The sequence below is a fragment of the Salvelinus alpinus genome, chromosome 9 (genome assembly GCF_045679555.1).
Source record: "Salvelinus alpinus chromosome 9, SLU_Salpinus.1, whole genome shotgun sequence".
NCBI classification, from domain to species: Eukaryota; Metazoa; Chordata; class Actinopteri; order Salmoniformes; family Salmonidae; genus Salvelinus; species Salvelinus alpinus.
The window spans coordinates 43,713,127-43,736,081 of record NC_092094.1 but is presented as its reverse complement, the minus strand read 5'-3'; the positions used below and the strand labels follow the sequence as shown (position 1 = coordinate 43,736,081).

Genomic DNA, 22,955 nt, shown 5'->3' with positions numbered 1-22,955 from the left:
GCGTCGCTGCACAGCTATTTTCAGGTCTCTCCAGAGATGTTCGATCAGGTTCAAGTCCGACCTCTGGCTGGGCCACTCAAGGACATTCAGAAACTTGTCCCGAAGCCACACCTGTGTTGTCTTGGCTGTGTGCTTAGGGTTGTTGTCCTGTTGGAAGGTGAACTGTCGCCCCCCAGTCTGAGGTCCTGAGCACTCTGGAGCAAGTGTTCATCAAGGATCTCTGTACTTTGCTCCGTTCATCTTTCCCTCGATCCTGACTAGTCTCCCAGTCCCTGCCGCTGAAAAACATCCCCACAGCGTGATGCTGCCACCACCATGCGTCACTGTAGGGATAGTGTTGGCCAGGTGACGAGCGGTGCCTGGTTTCCTCCAGACACTTGGCATTCAGGCCAAAGACTTCAATCTTGGTTTCATCAGACCAGAGAATCTTGTTTATCATGGTCTGGGAGTCCTTTAGGTGCCTTTTGGCAAACTCCAAGCAGGCTGGCATGTTCCTTTTACTGAGGAGTGGCTTCCGTCTGGCCACCCTACCATAACAGCCTGATCGGTGGAGTATTGTAGGGATGCTTGTCCTTCCCGAAGGTTCTCCCATCTCCACAGAGGAACTCTGGAGCTCTGTCAGAGTGACCATCGGGTTGGGGGACCTTCAATGCTGCAGACTAGAGGTCGACCGATTATGATTTTTCAACGCCGATACTGATTATTGGAGGACCAAAAAAGCCGATACCGATTTAAAAAAATAAAATAATATAAAAAAGATGTATTTGTAATAATAACAATTACAACAATACTGATTGAACACTCATTTTTACTTAATATAACATCAATAAAATCAATTTAGCCTCAAATAAATAATGAAACATTTTCAATTTGGTTTAAATAATGCAAAAACAAAGTTTTGGAGAAGAAAGTAAAAGTGCAATATGTGCCATGTAAGAAAGCTAACGTTTAAGTTCCTTGCTCAGAACATGAGAACATATGAAAGCTGGTGGTTCCTTTTAACATGTGTCTTCAATATTCCCAGGTAATAAGTTTTAGGTTGTAGTTATTATAGGAATTATAGGACTATTTCTCTCTATGCGATTTGTATTTCATATACCTTTGACTATTGGATGTTCTTATAGGCACTTTAGTATTGCCAGTGTAACAGTATAGCTTCCGCCCCTCTCCTCGCCACTACCTGGGCTCGAACCAGGAACACATCAACAACAGCCACCCTCGAAGCAGCGTTACCCATGCAGAGCAAGGGGAACAACTACTCCAAGTCTCAGAGCGAGTGACGTTTGAAACGCTATTAGCGCGCACCCCGCTAACTAGCTAGCCATTTCACATCGGTTACACCAGCCTAATCTCGGGAGTTGATAGGCTTGAAGTCATAAACAGTAGAGCTGCTGGCAAAACGCACGAAAGTGCTGTTTGAATTCATGTTTACGAGCCTGCTGGTGCCCACCATCGCTCAGTCAGACTGCTCTATCAAATCATAGACTTAATTATAACATAATAACACACAGAAATACGAGCCTTAGGTCATTAATATGAACGCAAGAGGAGTGACGCAATTTCACCTGGTTAATATTGCCTGCTAACCTGGATTTCTTTTAGCTAAATATGCAGGTTTTAAAATATATACTTCTGTGTATTGATTTTAAGAAAGGCATTGATGTTTATGGTTAGGTACATGTTGGAGCAACGACAGTCCTTTTTCGCGAATGCGCACTGCATTCATTATATGCAACGCAGGACACGTTAGATAAACTAGTAATATCATCAACCATGTGTAGTTAACTAGTGATTATGATTGATTGATTGTTTTTTATAAGATAAGTTTAATGCTAGCTAGCAACTTACCTTGGCTTCTTACTGCATTCGCGTAACAGGCAGGCTCCTCGTGAGGCAGGTGGTTAGAGCGTTGGACTAGTTAACCGTAAGGTTGCAAGATTGAATCCCTGAGCTGACAAGGTAAAAATCTGTCGTTCTGCCCCTGAACAAGGCAGTTAACCCACCGTTCCTAGGCCGTCATTGAAAATAAGAATGTGTTCTTAACTGACTTGCCTAGTTAAATAATGGTGTAAAAAGAAAAACGGCAAAATCGGCGTCCAAAATTATCGATTTCTGATTATGAAAACTTGAAATCGGCCCTAATTAATCGGACAGACCGATTAATCGGTCGACCTATACTGCAGACATGTTTTGGTACCCTTCCCCAGATCTGTGCCTCGACACAATCCTGTCTCAGAGCTCTTTCGGACAATTCCTTCAACCTCATGGCTTGGATTTTTCTCTGACATGCACTGTCAACTGTGGGACCTTATATTGACAGGCCTTTCCAAATCATGTCCAATCAATTGAATTTAGAAGAAAAAGAAACGCACACCTATTAAGGCGAGGTGCTGGCTAGTGGAGTAGACAACTTGAAAATAAAGGGGAGCCACACACTCAGGGAGCTCAGATGCAAAAATGTTATTACCAATTTTTGCATCTGAGCTCCTAGAGTGTGCGGCTCTCCTTTATTTTCAATCAATTGAATTTACCACAGATGGACTCTAATCAACTTGTAGAAACATCTCAAGGATGATCAATGGAAACAGGATGCACCTGAGGTCAATTTCGAGTCTCATTGCAAAGGGTCTGAGTACTTACTTAAATAAGGTATTTATTTTCTTATTTAAAAAAACAAACATTTGCAAACATGTCTAAACCTGTTTTTGCTTCGTTATTATGGGGTATTGTGTGTAGATTGGGGGGGGGACTCATTTAATTCATTTTAGAATAATACTGTAAGGTAACAATGTGGAAAAGTGAAGGGGTCTGAATACTTTCTGAATGCTTCGGAGCTAGCTTGATTTCCAAATGATTATGTTGCACTGTCTGTCAACTCACAAACTACACTACAGTATATTCAAGTGTTGTACGTTTAAAAAAAAAATATCTGTATCCATAGGTCAGAAGTACAATCACATCAACTGACATAACAAGCTACAACCATGTACTCCAGCCCAGACGTCTGCCTTAAATCTGGCAGTCACAACAGTAGCAGTAACAGCAACAGCATCACTGAACTCCTGGGCTCCCTGTGTGACAGCAGCCTCACTGGGGTGTCATGGAAACGTCGTGCTCTAGGAGGGGTGTCCCGAGAGGGGGTCCGCCGCACCCTCAGAAAGCGTGCCTACGGGGCCCTGCTGTCCAAACTGTTCCAGGAGGGCTCCCCGAAAGGGTTCTTGTCAGTACCTAGTGCCACGTCCACCACCCCACCCAGAAACAAGCTACTTATGATATCCTTTGACCTGCGAGTGGCGGGGTGCCAGGACGAGGCCGAGAGGCTGGAGGAGCAGCTGGGGAGGCTAAGTGAGGGGCCCGCCTCGGGTCTGAAGGAGCTGGACTCTGTGCTGGAGCTCTTGGTGCAGCTGACTGGCTCTGCACCCCCACCCCCGGCCTCCTTCAGCAGGGACTACATGCGCAGGGAGAGGCCCGTGCTGAGAAGGCCTCCGCTGGGGGGCTACCAGAGCGAGGAGCTGCAGAGGTTGGAGGCCCGAGCCTGGGCCCTGATGTGTGGGGAGGAGTGGGGATCCCTGAAGGGTCTGTGTGGGACTCTGGGTCTGATGGATGCTCCTCCGGGCACAGGCCTGCTGGCACTGAGGAGGAGGTCAGACGTAGAGGAGAGGTTTGAGAAGGAGACCAGGATGTCTCTATTTGGAGCCCTGCAGCACTCCCGTACCTCAGACCTGGACATCAGGCTGAATCTACCTCCTGTGCCCAGCAATGCTGATGTCACTGGGCTAGCCATACGGGTAAGGCTGACACTGATATGAGTGGATGTATGACGAATTTCAGTTAATTTGGTTGAAGTGAGTGGTTGTTTTTTGACAATGGTAAAATATACTGTAGTCATATGTCAGACCAAATTGATTTGTTCTTACGGGCACTGGATGATTAGTCATTATAATCAAGTATCTCTTGTTGGTGCTCTAACCAGGTGCCACCTTGTTTGGACCAGTTAGAAGATGAGGGCTTCCAGTCAGCCTCCAACCTAACCCCAGACTCCCAGTCAGAGCCCAGTCCCAGCCCAGAACTTGATGTCTGGGACGCCCTGAGGACTTTTGAGCCTGGGAGACGCCGCTGCTGGGAGTCTGTTGGCTGGTAAGGGAGGGATACAAGAATATTTGAAAGATGAACATATAGCTGAGGGGAAATTCCACAGTAATGGATTACGATTTGACTCAGATTTTTCACATTACAATGTATGCCAAACAAAAACTATTTATTTACAAGTTTAACCAACCATACAACTCTATGTGCAAGGAATACTTTCAACAATTTACACAGAACATTTCATAAAAATACATATACTGGAAGAACTGTGCAGATGCAAAGTTTGGTAACAGAATTACGGTAAAATCTCCCTCAGTTTATGCGACCACGTTTTCCAAATACTCTGTTTAAAATAATAAAATGTCTGCAGAAAGATTGGAGTGTCAGCTATGATATGACACCTTGAGTTAAAAAATTAAAATACAGTAGGTGAAGTGGATTTACATCAGGTAACGGAATTACTTTAACGGAATTAGGTACACAAAGGTAGAAATATGCAATGTACTTATTTCGCATATTCGTGTATTAATCTATACACTGGTTATTTTTGTAATGAGCTCCGCCCCCAAACAAGACCACATTTGGTGGGTCCTGACCAGACAGAATCTGACAATTCATAGACATCCATGTTTCACAAGTTTGGACATCACAGTAGAGTACAGTACATTAGTGTACAGTAAAATAGATATGTACAGTACATTAAACTTTACTCTAGTGTGCTCTACTGTCCTAACATGTGTAACATAGACCTCTGGTTCAGATTTGGTCCGACCAGGGCAGATTGGATTTATTTGGGTAAAATACATCAAAATGTCCACTATGAACCCAGAGGATAGCACTTAAAGGTATTAATTAAAACACTTGTTTCCAAAGTGGTCCTCAATGGTAAAAACAAATAACACATATAATGATTTAAAAAGCAAGACACACTTACAAACAACCACATTACATTAATTTACAGTATATTGACATTCTAAAAAGTGGCACTTAAAAGCACATTTCCTTAATTAAATAAAACAAGCCCTTCATTGCACATAGTTCTATTTTGCTGCTTGTAGGCTACTGTCTGTAATTTCTCAATATATTTCCTGATGTGTAGTTTAACACGTGCGCAATGATCTGCCAAATCAGGGATTCAGTGCATTTTTATTGGGTAAGCATTACAATAAGCCGCCTCAATATTTTCAGCCGTAGGTGGTAATATCTCTAGAGGTTAATCCATCCTCAGTATTGCGAAACAATAATAATGTTAAGGTAAGATTTTAATTGAGAAAGCTGATCTGAGTGCAGCCTTTCAATCGTATTAGTATCGACGCATGCTCCAACGACGCACTTAGCGACCGTTTTCTCTGCGCGGTGTTTTGGGAAACGTACGTTACATCAGCCTTTGTAGGAAAGATGCATCGTTAAAGCAATCGTAAGCCTAAGTTACATCTCTATTAGGAAACCGGGCCCAGACTGTTGTCAGTCTTGCTTTGATCACCAGATGACAGAAAGAGGAAGAAAATAAATACAAGTTTTATCTGAATATAACAGTATACCAGTTGAAGGGAGGACAGTAGCAGGTGAAAATAGATCAACTATCCTAAACAATGCACATGCAATTGGTTGGAATGCCATTTAGTGATTACATATAGTCTTGTAGGAATTCAGTGTAGGTTAGATGATCGAGTTTAGGGAACTGTGTCTAATTTCATGGTGGTTATTGACATGTGAGTAAGGGTCTTACCTGACTTAATAAAGGTATCACTAGTCACTGTAAATAACGCCACTTTAATACATTTTACATATCCTACATTACTCACCTCATGTATATACTGTATTCTATGCCATCTACTGCATCTTGCCTATGCCGCACGGCCATCGCTCATCCATATACAGTGGGGAGAACAAGTATTTGATACACTGCCGATTTTGCAGGTTTTGCTACTTACAAAGCATGTAGAGGTCTGTAATTTTTATCATAGGTACACTTCAACTGTGAGAGACGGAATCTAAAACAAAAATCCAGAAAATTATATTGTATGATTTTTAAATAATTAATTTGCATTTTATTGCATGACATAAGTATTTGATCACCTACCAACCAGTAAGAATTCCGGCTCTCACAGACCTGTTAGTTTTTCTTTAAGAAGCCCTCCTGTTCTCCACTCATTACCTGTATTAACTGCACCTGTTTGAACTCGTTACCTGTATAAAAGACACCTGTCCACACACAATCAAACAGATTCCAACCTCTCCACAATGGCCAAGACCAGAGAGCTGTGTAAGGACATCAGGGATAAAATTGTAGACCTGCACAAGGCTGGGATGGGCTACAGGACAATAGGCAAGCAGCTTGGTGAGAAGGAAACAACTGTTGGCGCAATTATTAGAAAATGGAAGAAGTTCAAGATGACGGTCAATCACCCTCGGTCTGGGGCTCCATGCAAGATTTCACCTCGTGGGGCATCAATGATCATGAGGAAGGTGAGGGATCAGCCCAGAACTACACGGCAGGACCTGGTCAATGACCTGAAGAGAGCTGGGACCACAGTCTCAAAGAAAACCATTAGTAACACACTACGCCGTCATGGATTAAAATCCTGCAGCGCACGCAAGGTCCCCCTGCTTAAGCCAGTGCATGTCCAGGCCTGTCTGAAGTTTGCCAATGACCATCTGGATGATCCAGAGGAGGAATGGGAGAAGGTCATGTGGTCTGATGAGACAAAAATAGAGCTTTTTGGTCTAACTCCACTCGCCGTGTTTGGAGGAAGAAGAAGTATGAGTACAACCCCAAGAACACCATCCCAACCGTGAAGCATGGAGGTGGAAACATCATTCTTTGGGGATGCTTTTCTGCAAAGGGGACAGGACGACTGCACCGTATTGAGGGGAGGATGGATGGGGCCATGTATCGCGAGATCTTGGCCAACAACCTCCTTCCCTCAGTAAGAGCATTGAAGATGGGTCGTGGCTGGGTCTTCCAGCATGACAACGACACAAAGCACACAGCCATGGCAACTAAGGAGTGGCTCCGTAAGAAGCATCTCAAGGTCCTGGAGTGGCCTAGCCAGTCTCCAGACCTGAACCCAATAGAAAATCTTTGGAGGGAGCTGAAAGTCCGTATTGCCCAGCGACAGCCCCGAAACCTGAAGGATCTGGAGAAGATCTGTAGGGAGGAGTGGGCCAAAATCCCTGCTGCAGTGTGTGCAAACCTAGTCAAGAACTACAGGAATCGTATGATCTCTGTAATTGCAAACAAAGGTTTCTGTACCAAATATTAAGTTCTGCTTTTCTGATGTATCAAATACTTATGTCATGCAATAAAATGCAAATTAATTACTTAAAAATCATACAATGTGATTTTCTGGATTTTTGTTTTAGATTCCGTCTCTCATAGTTGAAGTGTACCTATGATAATAATTACAGACCTCTACATGCTTTGTAAGTAGGAAAACCTGCAAAATCGGCAGTGTATCAAATACTTGTTCTCCCCACTGTATTTATATGTACATATTCTTATTCATCCCTTTACATTTGTGTGTATGAGGTAGTTGTGAATTTGTTAGATTACTTGTTAGATATTACTGCATTGTCGGAACTAGAGGCACAAGCATTTCACTACACTCGCATTAACATCTGCTAACCATGTGTATGTGACCAATAAAATGTTATTGATTATATTGATTATTAAACAGTTATAAGCTGAACATGACAGTATGCCAGTTGAAGGGAGGACAGTAGCAGGTGACCCAACTGTGGTTTGTGACTGATTTCCCATTGTAGCTAATTCAATTGCATTAATTCCGTAACATATTTTTTTTAATCACATAATTCATAAACAAACTTGGTATCATTTAAAAACACTGACTAATTGGTAGGTCTACCTTTACTTGTTACTTCTGTGAACTTGCATTATCCTCCTCATGAGGGAAAGAATTAGGAAATATCTTAAGATACCTGGGTTTTTGGTAACAAGCCACAAGGCAATATTTAATCAATTTACCAAAGGCAAATAATTTCTCCAAAACTAAATATAAATGTTGATATTAGTTGGTAGGGGTCTTTACTTCATTATTGTGTTTTGATGTATTGACATTATTGTGTTTTGATGTATTGATGTATTCTAATACCTTTTTTTAAATACTTTTTCTGGTAGTTGTTTAAGACCCCTTTTCCATCTGTTTGACCAGAAATCAAAGCCTTTGCTTATTCCTAATTTGTATTATGGAAAATTTGTGGAAAAATCTATGCCTTAATTTCTCAAATATACACTACCGGTCAAAAGTTTTAGCACACCTACTCATTCAAGGGTTTTTCTTTATTTGTACTATTTTCTACATTGTAGAATAATAGTGAGGACATCAAAACTATGAAATAACACATATGGAATCATGTAGTAACCAACAAAATGTTAAACAAATCAAAATATATTTTATATTTGAGATTCTTCAAATAGCCGCCCTTTGCCTTGATGACAGCTTTGCACACTCTTTCAACCAGCTTCATGGGGTAGTCACCTGGAATCCATTTCAATTAACTGGTGTGCCTTTTTAAAAGTACATTTTTTGAATTTCTTTCCCTATTTGGTAATTGACCAAGTCCATATTATGGCAAGAACAGCTCAAATAAACAACGAGAAACGACAGTCCATCATTACTTTAAGACGTGAAGGTCAGTCAATACGGAACATTTCAATAACTTTGAAATTTTCTTCAAGTGCAGTCGCAAAAACCATCAAGCGCTATGATGAAACTGGCTCTCATGAGGACCGCCACAGGAAAGGAAGACCCAGAGTTAGCTTTGCTGTAGAGGATAAGTTCATTAGAGTTACCAGCCTCAAAAATTGCAGCCCAAATAAATGCTTCACAGAGTTCAAGTAACAGACACATCTCAACATCAACTGTTTAGAGGAGACTGTGTGAATCAGGCCTTCATGGTCGAATTGCTGCAAAGAAACCACTACTAAAGGAGACCAATAAGAAGAGACTTGCTTGGGCCAAGAAACACGAGCAATGGACGTTAGACAGGTGGAAATTTGTCCTTTGGTCTGGAGTCCAAATTGGAGATTTTTGGTTCCAACCGTCGTGTCTTTGTGAGACGCGGTGTGGGTGAACGGACAATCTGCGCATGTGTATTTCCCACCGTAAAGCATGGAGGAGGAGGTGTGATGGTGTGGGGGTGCTTTGCTGGTGACACTGTCTGTGATTTATTTAGATTTCAAGGCACATTTAACCAGCATGGCTACCACTGCATTCTGCAGCGATATGCCATCCCATCTGGTTTGGGCTTAGTAAGGGCTATTTGACCAAGAAGGAGAGTGATGGAGTGCTGCATCAGATGACCTGACCTCCACAATCCCCTGACCTCAACCAAATTCAGATGGTGTGGGATGAGTCGGACCGCACAGTGAAGGAAAAGCAGCCAACAAGTGCTCAGCATATGTGAGAACTCCTTCAAGACTGTTGGAAAAGCATTCCAGGTGAAGCTGGTTGAGAGAATGCCAAGAGTGTGCAAAGCCGTCATCAAGGCAAAGGGTGGCTACTTTTGAAGAATCCCAAATATAAAATATATACTTTTTTCGGTTATATGATTCCATAAGTGTTACGTCATAATTTTGATGTCTTCACTACTATTCTACAATGTAGAAAATAGTAAAAAAAATATTTAAAAAACCTTGAATCAGTAGGTGTTCAAAATCTTTTGGCCGGTAGTGTAGATTCTTAGCTTTCTTTTGACACCCAATTTGACACGATTCTTTGAACACATGTTGGTGCTCATGGGGCCTTTTTAGATGGAAATGGCCTAAGATGTTAGAAGAATTATTCCAGAATAATTCATCAAGCATAAACTCTTTCTCCCACCAGCCCACCAGGGAAGAGGGAATTCCCCTACCTGACGGAGGGGGGCAGGGAGGCTTTTGATCAGCTCTACAGGCTGTGGGAGGGGGAGATGAGGGTGGTCTGCTCTGCACCCCCCTCGCCCCTCCTGCCCCTGCCTCTGGACTGTCAGACCCAGCTGGTCAGCGACCTACTTAATGTATTGATCGGGGTGGCGTCTACTACCTTCCCCCTCAACCAGGTACTGTACCCCCATCACCTTAACTCTGGCAGTAGTCTGCATACTACTTCATTTAGTTTGGTATATAGGATATGTAACATAAATATATAGCGTGTTATACAATGGGTGATTCTAATCCGGAATGCTGATTGGTTAAAACCACATTCCAGCCAGTATCTATTCCACAAGTTACCATCGGCTAAATCTATGATGTTAAAATACCTATTTACTCTGTTCCATCTGACTGCAATCCACTGTCTCATCAGCCCAGCCAGGCTATTTATAAACTTGATCTCCACTATAAAAAGCATTTGGACATTTATCTAATTTCTTTTAGACTAACACTTAGTTTTCAACAGCTGAGATTTGTATATATCTTGCGGTCTGTGTCTCCGACATTTACAACATTGTTTCAATATTCAAATTCGATCTTTAGCTGTCCCATAGTAATGAACGTGTCGGAAGTCGGGACGAGACAGGCAGGCAGTATTTCTCAGCCAGTCGAAATCATGAATCAGCTGGCATCATTTTTATGGATATATACAAAGAAAAATCTATTGAAAAAAGGTCAAACTAAACGAAGTGCAGCTAGTTTACTTTGTCTCGGGCCTAACAACACCCGTGCCAATATATCCTCCAAACACCGGCTTCATGGGCATTATCACTTAATTAGATAATGGATTCCATTTGTTCTCTTTCTCCAGGTGTGTGTAAATTTTGACGTTCGACCCGGAGTGTGTGTGTCGGGAGCGTCACCGGAGAGTGTGTCTCGTTTGCTTGGCGAGCTGGCTCAGTATGGCACCCATTACCTGAGGCTCAGCCGCTTCGTTCTGCAGAGTGCCCAAAAGAGAGGCCTGGTCTTCCAGGTATGGTCCTTCAATCGTTATATACCGCCCTATCACGTCTGTTATCGTGGCTCATATTCACAAAGTGTCTCAGAGTAAAAGTGCTGATCTAGGATCAGTTTAGCCTTTTATATTATAATTACTGGATAGGGGTAATTATCTGGTGTATAAACGGTGTGGGTTTCAAGGCCTTTTGAAGTAAGACATTAAGGAATAGCCATGGGTAACACTTTACTTAAGGCCTGCAGGTAAAGACATTATGATGTGGTTATAATGCATTATAAACTGGGTGGTTCGAACCCTGAATGCTGATTGGCTGAAAGCCATGGTATATCAGATCGTATACCACGGGTAAGAACAGTAAAATCTTTTTTTTTCTTCTTTTTTTTTTAAATTTACTTTGGTAACCAGTTTATTTAGCAATAAGGAACCTCTGGGGTTTGTGGTATATGGCCAATATACCACTGCTAAGGGCTGTGTCCAGGCACTCCGCGATGCGTCATACAAAGAACAGCCCTTATCTGTGGTATATTGGCCATTTACCACACCCCCTCAGGCCTCATTGCTTAATTGTTAGACTTGTCATAAGTATAGGGTTTCAACATTTCTGTAAAATTCCTGGTTTGAGAATTCGGTATTTCCTGCTTATTCCCTCCCAATTCCGGGAATCATCCAAACGAGGAAAACCTGGGAATTTTGGGAAAGTTGCTGGAATTTTTCAACCATACAAGTATGTCCATGTACATGTTTTATATACAGTATGTTCATGTACATACATTTTTTATATATATATATATACAGTACCAGTCAAACGTTTGGACACACCTACTCATTCAAGGGTTTTTCTTTATTTTTACTGGCAGCTTCATTAAATAGTACATGCAAAACACCAGTCTCAACGTCAACACTGGCCAATAAAAAGAAAAGATTAAGATGGGCAAAAGAACACAGGCACTGGACAGAGGAACTCTGCCTAGAAGGCCAGCATCCCGGAGCTGCCTCTTCACTGTTGACGTTGAGACTGGTGTTTTGCGGGTACTATTTAATGAAGCTGCCTGTTGAGGACTTGTCAGGCGTCTGTTTCTCAAACTAGACACTAATGTACTTGTCCTCTTGCTCAGTTGTGCACCGTGGCCTCCCACTCTATTCTGGTTAGAGCCAGTTTGCGCTGTTCTGTGAAGGGAGTAGTACACAGCGTTGTACGAGATCTTCAGTTTCTTGGCAATTTCTCGCATGGAATAGCCTTAATTTCTCAGAACAAGAATAGACTGGCGAGTTTCAGAAGAAAGTCTGTTTCTGGTCATTTTGAGCCTGTAATCGAACCCACAAATGCTGATGCTCCAGATACTCAACTAGTCTAAAGAAGGCTAGTTGTATTGCTTCTCTAATCAGGACAACAGTTTTCAGCTGTGCTAACATAATTGTAAAAGGGTTTTCTAATGATCAATTAGCCTTTTTAAAATGATGAACTTGGATTAGCTAACACAATGTGCCATTGGAACACAGGAGTGAGTGAAGGTTGTTAATAATGGGCCTCTGTACGACTAATGTAGATATTCCATAAAATATCTGCCGTTTCCAGCTACAATATTCATTTAAAACATTAACAATGTCTACACTGTATTTCTAATCAATTTGGTGTTATTTTAATGGACAAAAAAATGTGCTTTAATTTCAAAAGCAAGGACATTTCTTAGTGACCCCAAACTTTTGAACGGTAGTGTAGTAACCAAAAAAGTGTTAAACAAATCAAGATATATTTTATATTTGAGATTCTTCAAAGTAGCCACCCTTTGCCTTGATGACAGCTTTACACACTCTTGGCATTCTCTCAACCAGCTTCATGAGGAACATTTTTCCAACGGTCTTGAAGGAGTTCCCACATATGCTGAGCACTTGTTGGCTGCTTTTCCTTCACTCTGCGGTCCAACTCATCCCAAACCATCTCAATTGGGTTGAGGTCAGGTGATTGTGGAGCAATCCATCACTCTCTTTCCTGGTCAAATAGCCCTTATATTCAGGGAAAGAGGGGGATACAAAGTCAGTTGTACAACTGAATGCCTTCAACTGAAATGTGTCTTCCGCATTTAACCCATCCCCTCTGAATCAGCCTTAATCGACATTCACGTCTTCGGCGCCCGTGGAACATTGTGTTAACTGCCTTGCTCAGGGGCAGAACGATGGATTTTTACCAGCTCGGGATTCGATCCAGCAACCTTTCAGTAACTGGCCCAATGCTCTAACCACTAGGCTGCCTGGAGGTGTGTTTTGGATCAATGTCCTGTTGAAAAACAAATGATAGTCCCACTAAGCGCAAACCAGATGGTATGGCGTATCGCTGCAGAATGCTGTGGTAGCCATGCTGGTTAAGTGTGCCTTGAATTTGAAATAAATCACTGACATTGTCACCAGCAAAGCACCCCCACACTATAACACCACCTCCTCCATGCTTCATGGTGGGAAACACACATGCGGAGATCATCTGTTCACCTACTCTGCGTCTCACAAAGACACGGCAGTTGGAAACAAAAACGCAAATTTGGACTCATCAGACCAAAGGACAGATTTCAACCAGGTTAATGTCCATTGCTGGTGTTTCTTAACCCAAGCAAGTCTCTTCTTCGTATTGGTGTCTTTTTAGTAGTGGTTTCTTTGCAGCAATTCAACCATGAAGGCCTGATCCACGTGGTCTCCTCTAAACAGTTGATGTTGAGATGTCTGTTACTTGAACTCTGTGAAGCATTTATTTGGGCTGCAATCTGAGGTGCAGTTAACTCTAATGACCTTATCCTCTGCAGTAGAGGTAACTCTGGGTCTTCCATTCCTGTGGCGGTCCTCATGAGAGCCAGTTTCATCATAGCGCTTGATGGTTTTTGCGACTGCAGTTGAAGAAACGTTCAAAGTTCTTGACATTTCCCGGCTTGACTGACCTTCATGTCTTAAAGTAATGATGGACTGTCATTTCTCTTTGCTTATTTGAGCTGTTCTCGCCATAATATGGAGTTGGTCTTTTACCAAATAGGGCTATCTTCTGTATACCACCCCTACCTTGTCACAACACAACTGATTGGCTCAAACACATTAAGAAGGAAAGGAATTCCACAAATTAACTTTTAACAAGGCACACCTGTTAATTGAAATGCATTCCAGGATTGTGCAAAGCTGTCATCAAGTTGGCTACTTTGAAGAATCTCAAATATAAAATATATTTTGATTTAACACTTTTTTTGGTTACTACGTATGTGTTTTTTCACTATTCTACAATGTAGAAAATAGTAAAAAATAAAGAAAAACCCTTGAATGAGTAGGTGTGTCCAAACTTTTGACTGGTAGTGTCTTTCTCTCAGGCGTTTACAGGTGGGCTGCGTAAGTACCTGCATTACTACCGGGCCTGTGTCCTCAGCACCCCTCCCACCCTTAGCCTGCTCACAATCAGCTTCCTGTTCCGCAAGGTGGGCCGGCAGCTCAGGTAAGACCCTTACTCACATGTCTATAACCACTATGAAATTAGGCACACAGTTCCCTAAACTTGATAATCTAATTAACACTGAATTCCTACATGACTGTATGTAATCACTAAATGTCATTCCAACCAATTGCATGTGCATTGTTTAGGATAGTTGATTGTTGATCTATTTTCAACTAAATAGATATATTTTAGGAATTGACGCAGTGTTATGCTGTCTAATGTCCCCCAGTCAGGCTCCTGTTTCTTCTTTGTTTGTAGGTATTTGTCAGAGTTATGCTGTGTGGATGGGGCATCTGGTGTGGGCCAGGCTACCTTCCCTGTGGTAAGTTACTACACCTCTCCGACACACCACCCTGCTTTCTGTTGGCATATTCACTCTCTCTGTTTGTCTCAGCCATTTAGAAGTGTATGTACTCAATAGCTTAACTCAGCCAGTATCTTGTCTTCTTCAGGGAGTGACGCTGCTCTCCTACCTGTACAACGAGGCCCAGAGCAACTGCAGCAATGAGAACTACCCCGTCCTGTTGTCCCTGCTGAAGAGTAGCTGTGAGCCTTACACACGGTCAGTCATCCCAGCCTTTGTCTGAGACATCACACTGACAATGTCCACTGATCTGTCCCACCTATCCCACGTGGAATTTATGCTAACCTGCACCCCCACAAACGCTTTTGAGATGCTTGTGAACAACGCATCCTGGCCTGGTTGTCCGCCTGACTGATCCTGTTCCCTGTGTGTGTAGGTTTGTGTCAGACTGGGTGTACAGTGGAGTGTTCCGGGACGTGTACGGAGAGTTCATGATCCAGGTCAACGAAGACTACCTCAGCTTCAGAGGTCAGAACGTTACACTGCCCGATAACAGTACTCTTCATGCACAGTGTCGATTGTAGCAACCTCATGAAGCAGTTCAACCCTCTTATGGTAAAGATGTTGGACTGACCGCTCCAGGGACCCGTGGTTGAGTTCAGGTTGGGCTACACTCCGAATTAGCTAATTCCCTGTACCACATTCAAGGACCGACAGTATCACTTTTAGATTTGCTGTGGTTTAGAAGAGGGTTTCCCAAACTCGGTCCCGGGGCCCTCCCTGGGTGCACGTTTTGCATTTGGACCAAGCACCACACAGCTGATTCAAATATCTAACTCGTCATCAAGATTGTTTGCATCAGCGGTGTAGTGCTTGGTCAAAAACCAAAACGTGCATCCAAGGAGTGCCCCAGGACGGAGTTTGGGGAACCCTGCTCTGGGGAACCCTGCTCCATCATGCATGCAGGGAACCTTCCTAGTGTTTCTCACTCCTGATTTTGAATGACACACTAATGTCACTTGCTCTATTCCAAGAGTCAGTCAGTGAAGCAATCAGTGGAGCTTGCTTGGCAATGGCAAGCTTCTGCGTTAGAATTTCTTCATGAAATAAATCCTGGTGAATTCACGCCCCCATGTGCTTGTGTTAAGGTACACAGATCTAACCTGTTATCATTTCCTAGTAGTTTTTTCTATAGTAGGACCTAAACACCCAACATGGAACAACTCCTTTCCTAGAAATTCCTGGTGTACCTCACAATCCCCCTCTCTCCCCCTAGACAAGCACTTCTGGGTGCAGGGCTACACACTGATCTCCCGTGATGTGGAGGACTGCGTGCCTGTCTTCCTCCGACACATAGCCAACGACGTGTACGTCTGCGGGAAGACCATCAACCTGCTCAAGATCTGCTGTCCCCAGGTCAGTGGTAATGGGTCATTTACACACTCGTACTGTGTCCTTGGTAGAGGTCGACCGATTATGATTTTTCAACGCCGGTACCGTTACCGATTTATTGGAGGACAAAAATAAGCTGATACCGATTAATACCGATTAATCGGCCGATTTTATAAAAAATAATATATATATAAAATATATATATTTTTTATATATATATTTGTAACAATGACAATTACAACTACTGAATGAACACTTATTTTTATTTATTTAATTTGTTATATATATATTTGTAACAATGACAATTACAACAATACTGAATGAACACTTATTTTAACTTAATATAATACATGAATAAAATCAATTTAGTCTCAAATAAATAATGAAACATGTTCAATTTGGTTTAAATAATGCAAAAACAGTGTTGGAGAAGAAAGTAAAAGTGCAATATGTGCCATGTAAAAAAGCTAAAGTTTAAGTTCCTTGCTCAGAACATGAGAACATATGAAAGCTGGTGGTTCCTTTTAACTTGAGTCTTCAATATTCCCAGTTAAGAAGTTTTAGGTTGTAGTTATTATAGGAATTATAGGACTATTTCTCTCTATACCATTTGTATTTCATATACCTTTGACTATTGGATGTTCTTATAGGCACTTTAGTATTGCCAGCCTCATCTCGGGAGTTGATAGGCTTGAAGTCATAAACAGCGCTGTGCTTCAAGCATTGCGAAGAGCTGCAGGCAAATGCAGGAAAGTACTGTTTGAATGAAAACTTACGAGCATGCTGCTGCCTACCACCGCTCAGTCCGACTGCTCTATCAAATATCAAATCATAGACTTAATTATAATATAATAAACACACAGAAATACGAGCCTTTGGTCATTAATATGGTCAAATCCGGAAACTATCATTTTGAAAACAAAACGTTTATTCTTTCAGTGAAATACAGAACCGTTCCATATTTTATCGAACGGGTGGCATCCCTAAGTCTAAATATTTTTGTTACTTTGCACAACCTTCAATGTTATGTCATAATTATGTAAAATTCTGGCAAATTAATTACGGTCTTTGTTAGGAAGAAATGGTCTTCACACAGTTCGCAGCGAGCCAGGCGGCCCAAACTGTTGCAAATACCCTGACTCTGCTTGCACTGAACGCAAGAGAAGTGACACAATTACCCTATTTAATATTGCCTGCTAACATGAATTTATTTGAACTAAATATGCAGGTTTAAAAAAAATATACTTGTGTATTGATTTTAAGAAAGGCATTGATGTTTATGGTTAGGTATATTGGTGCAACGATTGTGCTTTTGTCGCGAATGCGCTTTTGTTAAATCCTCACCCGTTTGGCGAAGTAGGCTGTGATTCGATGATAAATTAACAGGCACCGCATTGATTATATTCAACGCAGGACAAGCTAGTTAAACTAGTAATATCATCAACCATGTGTAGTTAACTAGTGATTTATGTTAAGATTGATTGATTGTTTTTTATAAGATAAGTTTAATGCTAGCTAGCAACTTACCTTGGCTCCTTGCTGCACTCGCGTAACAGGTTGTCAGCCTGCCACACAGTCTCCTCGTGGATTGCAATGTAATCGGCCATAATCGGCGTCCAAAAATGCAGATTACCGATTATTATGAAAACTTGAAATCAGCCCTTATTCATCAGTCATGCCGATTAATCGGTCGACCTCTAGTCCTTGAGTCAGGGAATACTAGGATGGAGTTACTTTCCCTGGACACTGATCTAACTGAGCTGATCCTAGATCTGTACTTACACAAACCTCTATCCGGAACAGCTTAGCAGCCCAAAGTTAACTATGATCTAGGATCAGCTGTACCTATAACTGCTGTCTGATATTGTCTCTCTGCCGCAGCATTACATCTGCTGGTCGGAGCTGCCCGTGCCTCGCATTGCTGTCACGTTCTCCCTGCAGGAGGTAGAGGAGATAGAGAGGGACTGTGCCGTGTACCGAGGACGCATGGAGAGGATCGCCAAGCACAGCGCCACCAGCAGGGAGGAACAGGTACTGCAGCAAATCATCAAGGACCTAAGACTATCCTGAGAAATGCATGAAACTTGAATGGAAAAAACATGTATTAATAATGCATTGGATTTTATAGCGCTTTTCTAAACCCCAAATATGCTTTAAAGTGTAGGGCTTTGACGTTAATTGGAGATTTGTGTGAAAATGTTTGTTCTACGCTTCTCTGCTTTGGACTCAGCTTTTGATAGATAGGAGAAGAGCGAGAGAGAGAGAGAGAGAGGGAAGGAATGAGAGAGATGGGGAAAGCGGCAGTAATGGACCATTAAGCTGATGTACACATACTCGATTTGAAACCCTCAGTGATCTACAGTGCAAATCCATGGCCTATTTTTCAGCTAGAGCAGATAGATCTCTGTTAATGATGGTCTGTGTCTGTTCTCTCTGTCTTTGTTGCTAGGCCCTGCGCACAGAGCAGGCACGCCAGGAACTGATCAATCAGGTCAGGCAGTCGGCCGCCAAGACCCTGGAGAGCATCCGCGGTGAGAGGGACACGCATAGTAACTCATGCAGGGCCTAAAATTAAAACATGCCACCTGCCACACGTAGGTAGATTTTGGCATTGGTGGGTAAGAATGTCTAAATCACCAGCCACGTTGGCGCGTGGTAACACTCCGGGCTCTACAGTGTGAACATTTAATAAAAATAGTCAACAATGGGTGAGTTATAGCAAAATAAATGCAGTAGCTGTTTTCAATTTCTGAAAGATGTGTTTTTAGAAGCAATGGGCACAGGCATAATAATTTACTCGAAAGTACTGAAGTGAGACTTTGTCCTCGTGTTTCTTAGCTTGTGAACAAAACAATGTAAATAGCCAAGTTGCTTTTCAATGTTTGAGTATGCTCCCACTGCTAGCAAAAAGAGACATCGTTGGCCTTTACTAGTGACATTCTCATAGGTACACATGATGACTAGAGTAATCCTGTTACCAAGGTAACCTTAAAGGAATCAGCTAAAAAATATATATTTTTATTAAAATCCTTCGGTCACAAAATATTAAATTAAATCGATCAATATACCACATTACTTCTTACTTGTAATCCATTACTAAGCATGCTCATCCGTTTTTGGTGTTTTTGTAATTATGGCAAAACATATTTTGTATGTAAACAAATCGGAGTGGCAGGTATATATATATATTTTTTTATCTACCGGCACCATTGGCTGTTTATGGGGCGGCAGGTAGCCTAGTGGTTAGAGCGTTGGCCTAGTAACCGAAAGGTTGCTAGATCGAATCCCTGAGCTGACAAGGTAAAAGTCTGTCGTTCTTCCCCTGAACAAGGCAGTTAACCCACTGTTCCTAGGCCGTCATTGTAAATAGGAATTTGTTCTTAATTGACTTGCCCAGTTAAAGGTTAAATACAAATTAAATTGGCTGTTTATACAAAAAAGTTAGGCCCTGAACAATGCAATACACACTGGTACACACACATGCAGATACACACACACACACAAACACCTCGCTACAACCCCGATTATACCTTACAGGATCTTTACAACATTGCTCACAACACTGATTACACCCCAAAAGAACTTGGCACATCACCCTCTATAACCCTAAGGATTCTTCACAGAGACGGCAGGGAGAAGGGGGACTGATATGAGTGAGAGAAAAAAAGCTTTGAACAGCTTCCAGCACCTCAGGGTGTAAAATCTAATCATCGCTCACATAGTTTAAGAAACTGCTCATATCATTTATTACTTCAAAGATGTGCAATAGGAAGTGAATGAAGCTTGGGCCAAGTACTGTGTGTGTACTGTGTGTGTACTGTAGGGGGTAACCAGCCTGCTGCTCTCTCTCTCGCCCCCTGCAGGGCGCCAGGTGTCGCAGCGTCTGGCTGAAGAGGCAAAGAAGAGGGAACGCTTTGAAGAGCTGAGACAGCACTTGGAGCAGGAACAAGAGGTGGGACAGAGAGTGAGAAAGGGAGACCAAGAGGGAGGGTTACACTTTACTCCTCAACTGTCTCCCTTTTGACCTTCATATGTTCACAAACTAAAGATGGAGGGAGGGAGAAGGAAGGAATGAGAGAGAAACAAACAATTACTCTTTAACTCTGTTTTGCATCATATAAACACCAGCTAGGAACACAGCACTATATCCTTTTATCTTCAGAATTGTGTTACTGTTTTCTTACCTCAGCTGTAGAGTGTGTGTGTGTGTGTGTAACCCATGTCTGCATGCGTGTGAATGTTGCAGTGGCACAGTTTAGCCAGGAGGAAGGAGCAGGAGGATGAATTCAGCTTTGCCAGGGAGCTGAGAGACCGGGAGAAGCGACTACAGGCCCTGGAGGAGCAGCTGGAGATCAGAGCCAGGTCTGGCCACTAGGGCGCGCCACCACACTATACCCACATTAGACACACACAGTCACGTTACACACACACAGCATAAATAATAGTTTTAGATTTGGTTATTATAATAAAGGTAAGAGTTGCACAAATCTCCTCACCACCTCTCCCTCCTCTCACCACCTTTCTTCCCTCTCTCAAATCACAACCTTATCTTCAAGACAAGCCTGAGTAGGGTGAAACCTGACACTTAAATAACCTGCGATAACAATGCATCCTGGTCCTCAGGAAGGAACTGATTGCCCAGTACAGCCACCTATCAGAGGAGGCGGCCAAGAGGGAGTGGCGGGCCATGTGGAGGGTTCAGCGAATGAGACTGGATGATTCCCGGGCCCAGTTCCTACAGCAAGACCAACTGGAGACTGAGGTCAGTAGTACTCTTATACACACACTGTCTCTCGAAAGAGGTTACTTAGAAGGGTGTAAATTAGTGGTCTTCACAGGTCCAAAAAGTTGGATACGTTCCCGAAATGGACCTGGGACTTTCCCACCCGGACCTGATATGCATAAATACATTTTTAAGATATAGAGACCCTTTCAGAACGGACCCAAAGACAACTAGACCCGTTCCGTTATAGAACTGATCGGCTGCAGACCCGGTCCAATACGATCCGAGTGAGGGAAGCAGCAGCGAAGTCATTTAAGGTACTTTATTAACCGGCGCTGATACAGCATGAGAGGAGGGAGAGCGGTGCAGCTCTAGCAGGCGGGAGGGCCGTACTGTGAGCGAGTGACTTGGGGAGCAGGGAGGGAGGGAGAGAGGTGCAGCTCTAGCAGGCGGGGAGGGCCGTACTGTGAGCGAGTGACTTGGGGAGCAGGGAGGGAGGGAGGGAGAGAGGTGCAGCTCTAGCAGGCGGGGAGGGCCGTACTGTGAGCGAGTGACTTGGGGAGCAGGGAGGGAGGGAGAGAGGTGCAGCTCTAGCAGGCGGGGGAGGGCCGTACTGTGAGCGAGTGACTTGGGGAGCAGGGAGGGAGGGAGAGAGGTGCAGCTCTAGCAGGCGGGGGAGGGCCGTACTGTGAGCGAGTGACTTGGGGAGCAGGGAGGGAGGGAGAGAGGTGCAGCTCTAGCAGGCGGGGAGGGCCGTACTGTGAGCGAGTGACTTGGGGAGCAGGGAGGGAGGGAGAGAGGTGCAGCTCTAGCAGGCGGGGAGGGCCGTACTGTGAGCGAGTGACTTGGGGAGCAGGGAGGGAGGGAGAGAGGTGCAGCTCTAGCAGGCGGGGGAGGGCTGTACTGTGAGCGAGTGACTTGGGGAGCAGGGAGGGAGGGAGGGAGGGAGGGAGAGAGGTGCAGCTCTAGCAGGCGGGGGAGGGACGTACTGTGAGCGAGTGACTTGGGGAGCAGGGAGGGAGAGAGGTGCAGCTCTAGCAGGCGGGGGAGGGCCGTACTGTGAGCGAGTGACTTGGGGAGCAGGGAGGGAGGGAGAGATGAGACACCAAGTGGACTCAAACTATAGTAGATTAATAGCTGCCGTAGCCACGTTATTTATCATCAAATATGATTACGTAGTACTTGTCTTGACTGCATCAAACCGGGAGAAGCTAGTTAAGCTAGCTAACGTTAGCTAATTGAGGCTGCAGTGCTTTCTGATCCTACAGTTACAAATAACACCAACTCAATTCAGAATATCCATTCAGAATATTAAGTAGCATCCTGCCTGTTGGCTCTTGGTCGTTGTAGCCTGTCCTTGTCTTTTAACTTTTAATTCTGTCATTGTAATTCCATCTTCTATGGATTAGATATCTCCTAACCTTTGCCACACGGAGCAAGGTTCTATGACTGTTGCCTATTGCCTCTTTGATGACTTACGATTTGCCAACAACAAGCTACACGCTCCATTCTCGTGAAAAGCAAGAGCAGCAGCATAAATTATACAATTTCTCTCTCTTTCTCTAATGCAGCAGTCATGTTTCGATCTGTACGGGCCCGTCCGGACAAGTCAGTTATAATTACACATACCCGTGACAATCATATCAGACCCCACCCAGACCCGTGACATTATTTACAATTCTGGTTCAGGTCCAGATCGGGTATTCGGGTACAGGTGGATCCGTGAAGACCACTAGTGTGAATCATGTTTGGCGGTGTGGTTTCATATGATGGACGTTGATGAATATGATTGTGATGCTGATGTTGATTTAATATGATTGTGGTGATGATGCAGTAATGTACTCTTCTTATCTAAACCCCCAGGCTATTCTGGAGAAGTATCCTGTCGGAGGGCAGAGACCCCCTCTGGAAATACTACAGCCAGCTCCAGCTCAGACCACTCAACCATTAACACAGGTGTGTAAGTGTGTGGGGTGGCGTAGCGTCAAATAAATACAGCCTATGTAAAAGTGCCTTGCCAATCCACTCATGGAAGTGTAAGCTTGACTGAGTGTGTGATCTCTGCTCTGTGCCCTAACCTCGCTGTTCTTG

General features: G+C 43.3%; 1 protein-coding gene across 3 annotated transcripts in view; it reads left to right on the top strand.

Moving 5' to 3' along the window:
- tubgcp6 (tubulin gamma complex component 6) overlaps positions 1-22,955 on the top strand; it is a 33,222-nt gene that overhangs the window by 1,328 nt on the left and 8,939 nt on the right. For all 3 annotated transcript variants that reach the window (XM_071326308.1, XM_071326309.1, XM_071326307.1), the window contains exons 2-16: positions 2,942-3,788; positions 3,974-4,137; positions 9,939-10,152; positions 10,836-10,997; positions 14,324-14,445; positions 14,704-14,767; positions 14,898-15,007; positions 15,186-15,277; positions 16,026-16,165; positions 18,023-18,172; positions 18,591-18,672; positions 20,005-20,093; positions 20,388-20,503; positions 20,765-20,903; positions 22,728-22,820. In XM_071326308.1, coding sequence (XP_071182409.1) covers positions 2,985-3,788; positions 3,974-4,137; positions 9,939-10,152; positions 10,836-10,997; positions 14,324-14,445; positions 14,704-14,767; positions 14,898-15,007; positions 15,186-15,277; positions 16,026-16,165; positions 18,023-18,172; positions 18,591-18,672; positions 20,005-20,093; positions 20,388-20,503; positions 20,765-20,903; positions 22,728-22,820 — 2,541 coding nt within the window. In that variant the 5' untranslated portion in view covers positions 2,942-2,984. The remainder of the gene's footprint in view (positions 1-2,941; positions 3,789-3,973; positions 4,138-9,938; positions 10,153-10,835; positions 10,998-14,323; positions 14,446-14,703; positions 14,768-14,897; positions 15,008-15,185; positions 15,278-16,025; positions 16,166-18,022; positions 18,173-18,590; positions 18,673-20,004; positions 20,094-20,387; positions 20,504-20,764; positions 20,904-22,727; positions 22,821-22,955) is intronic.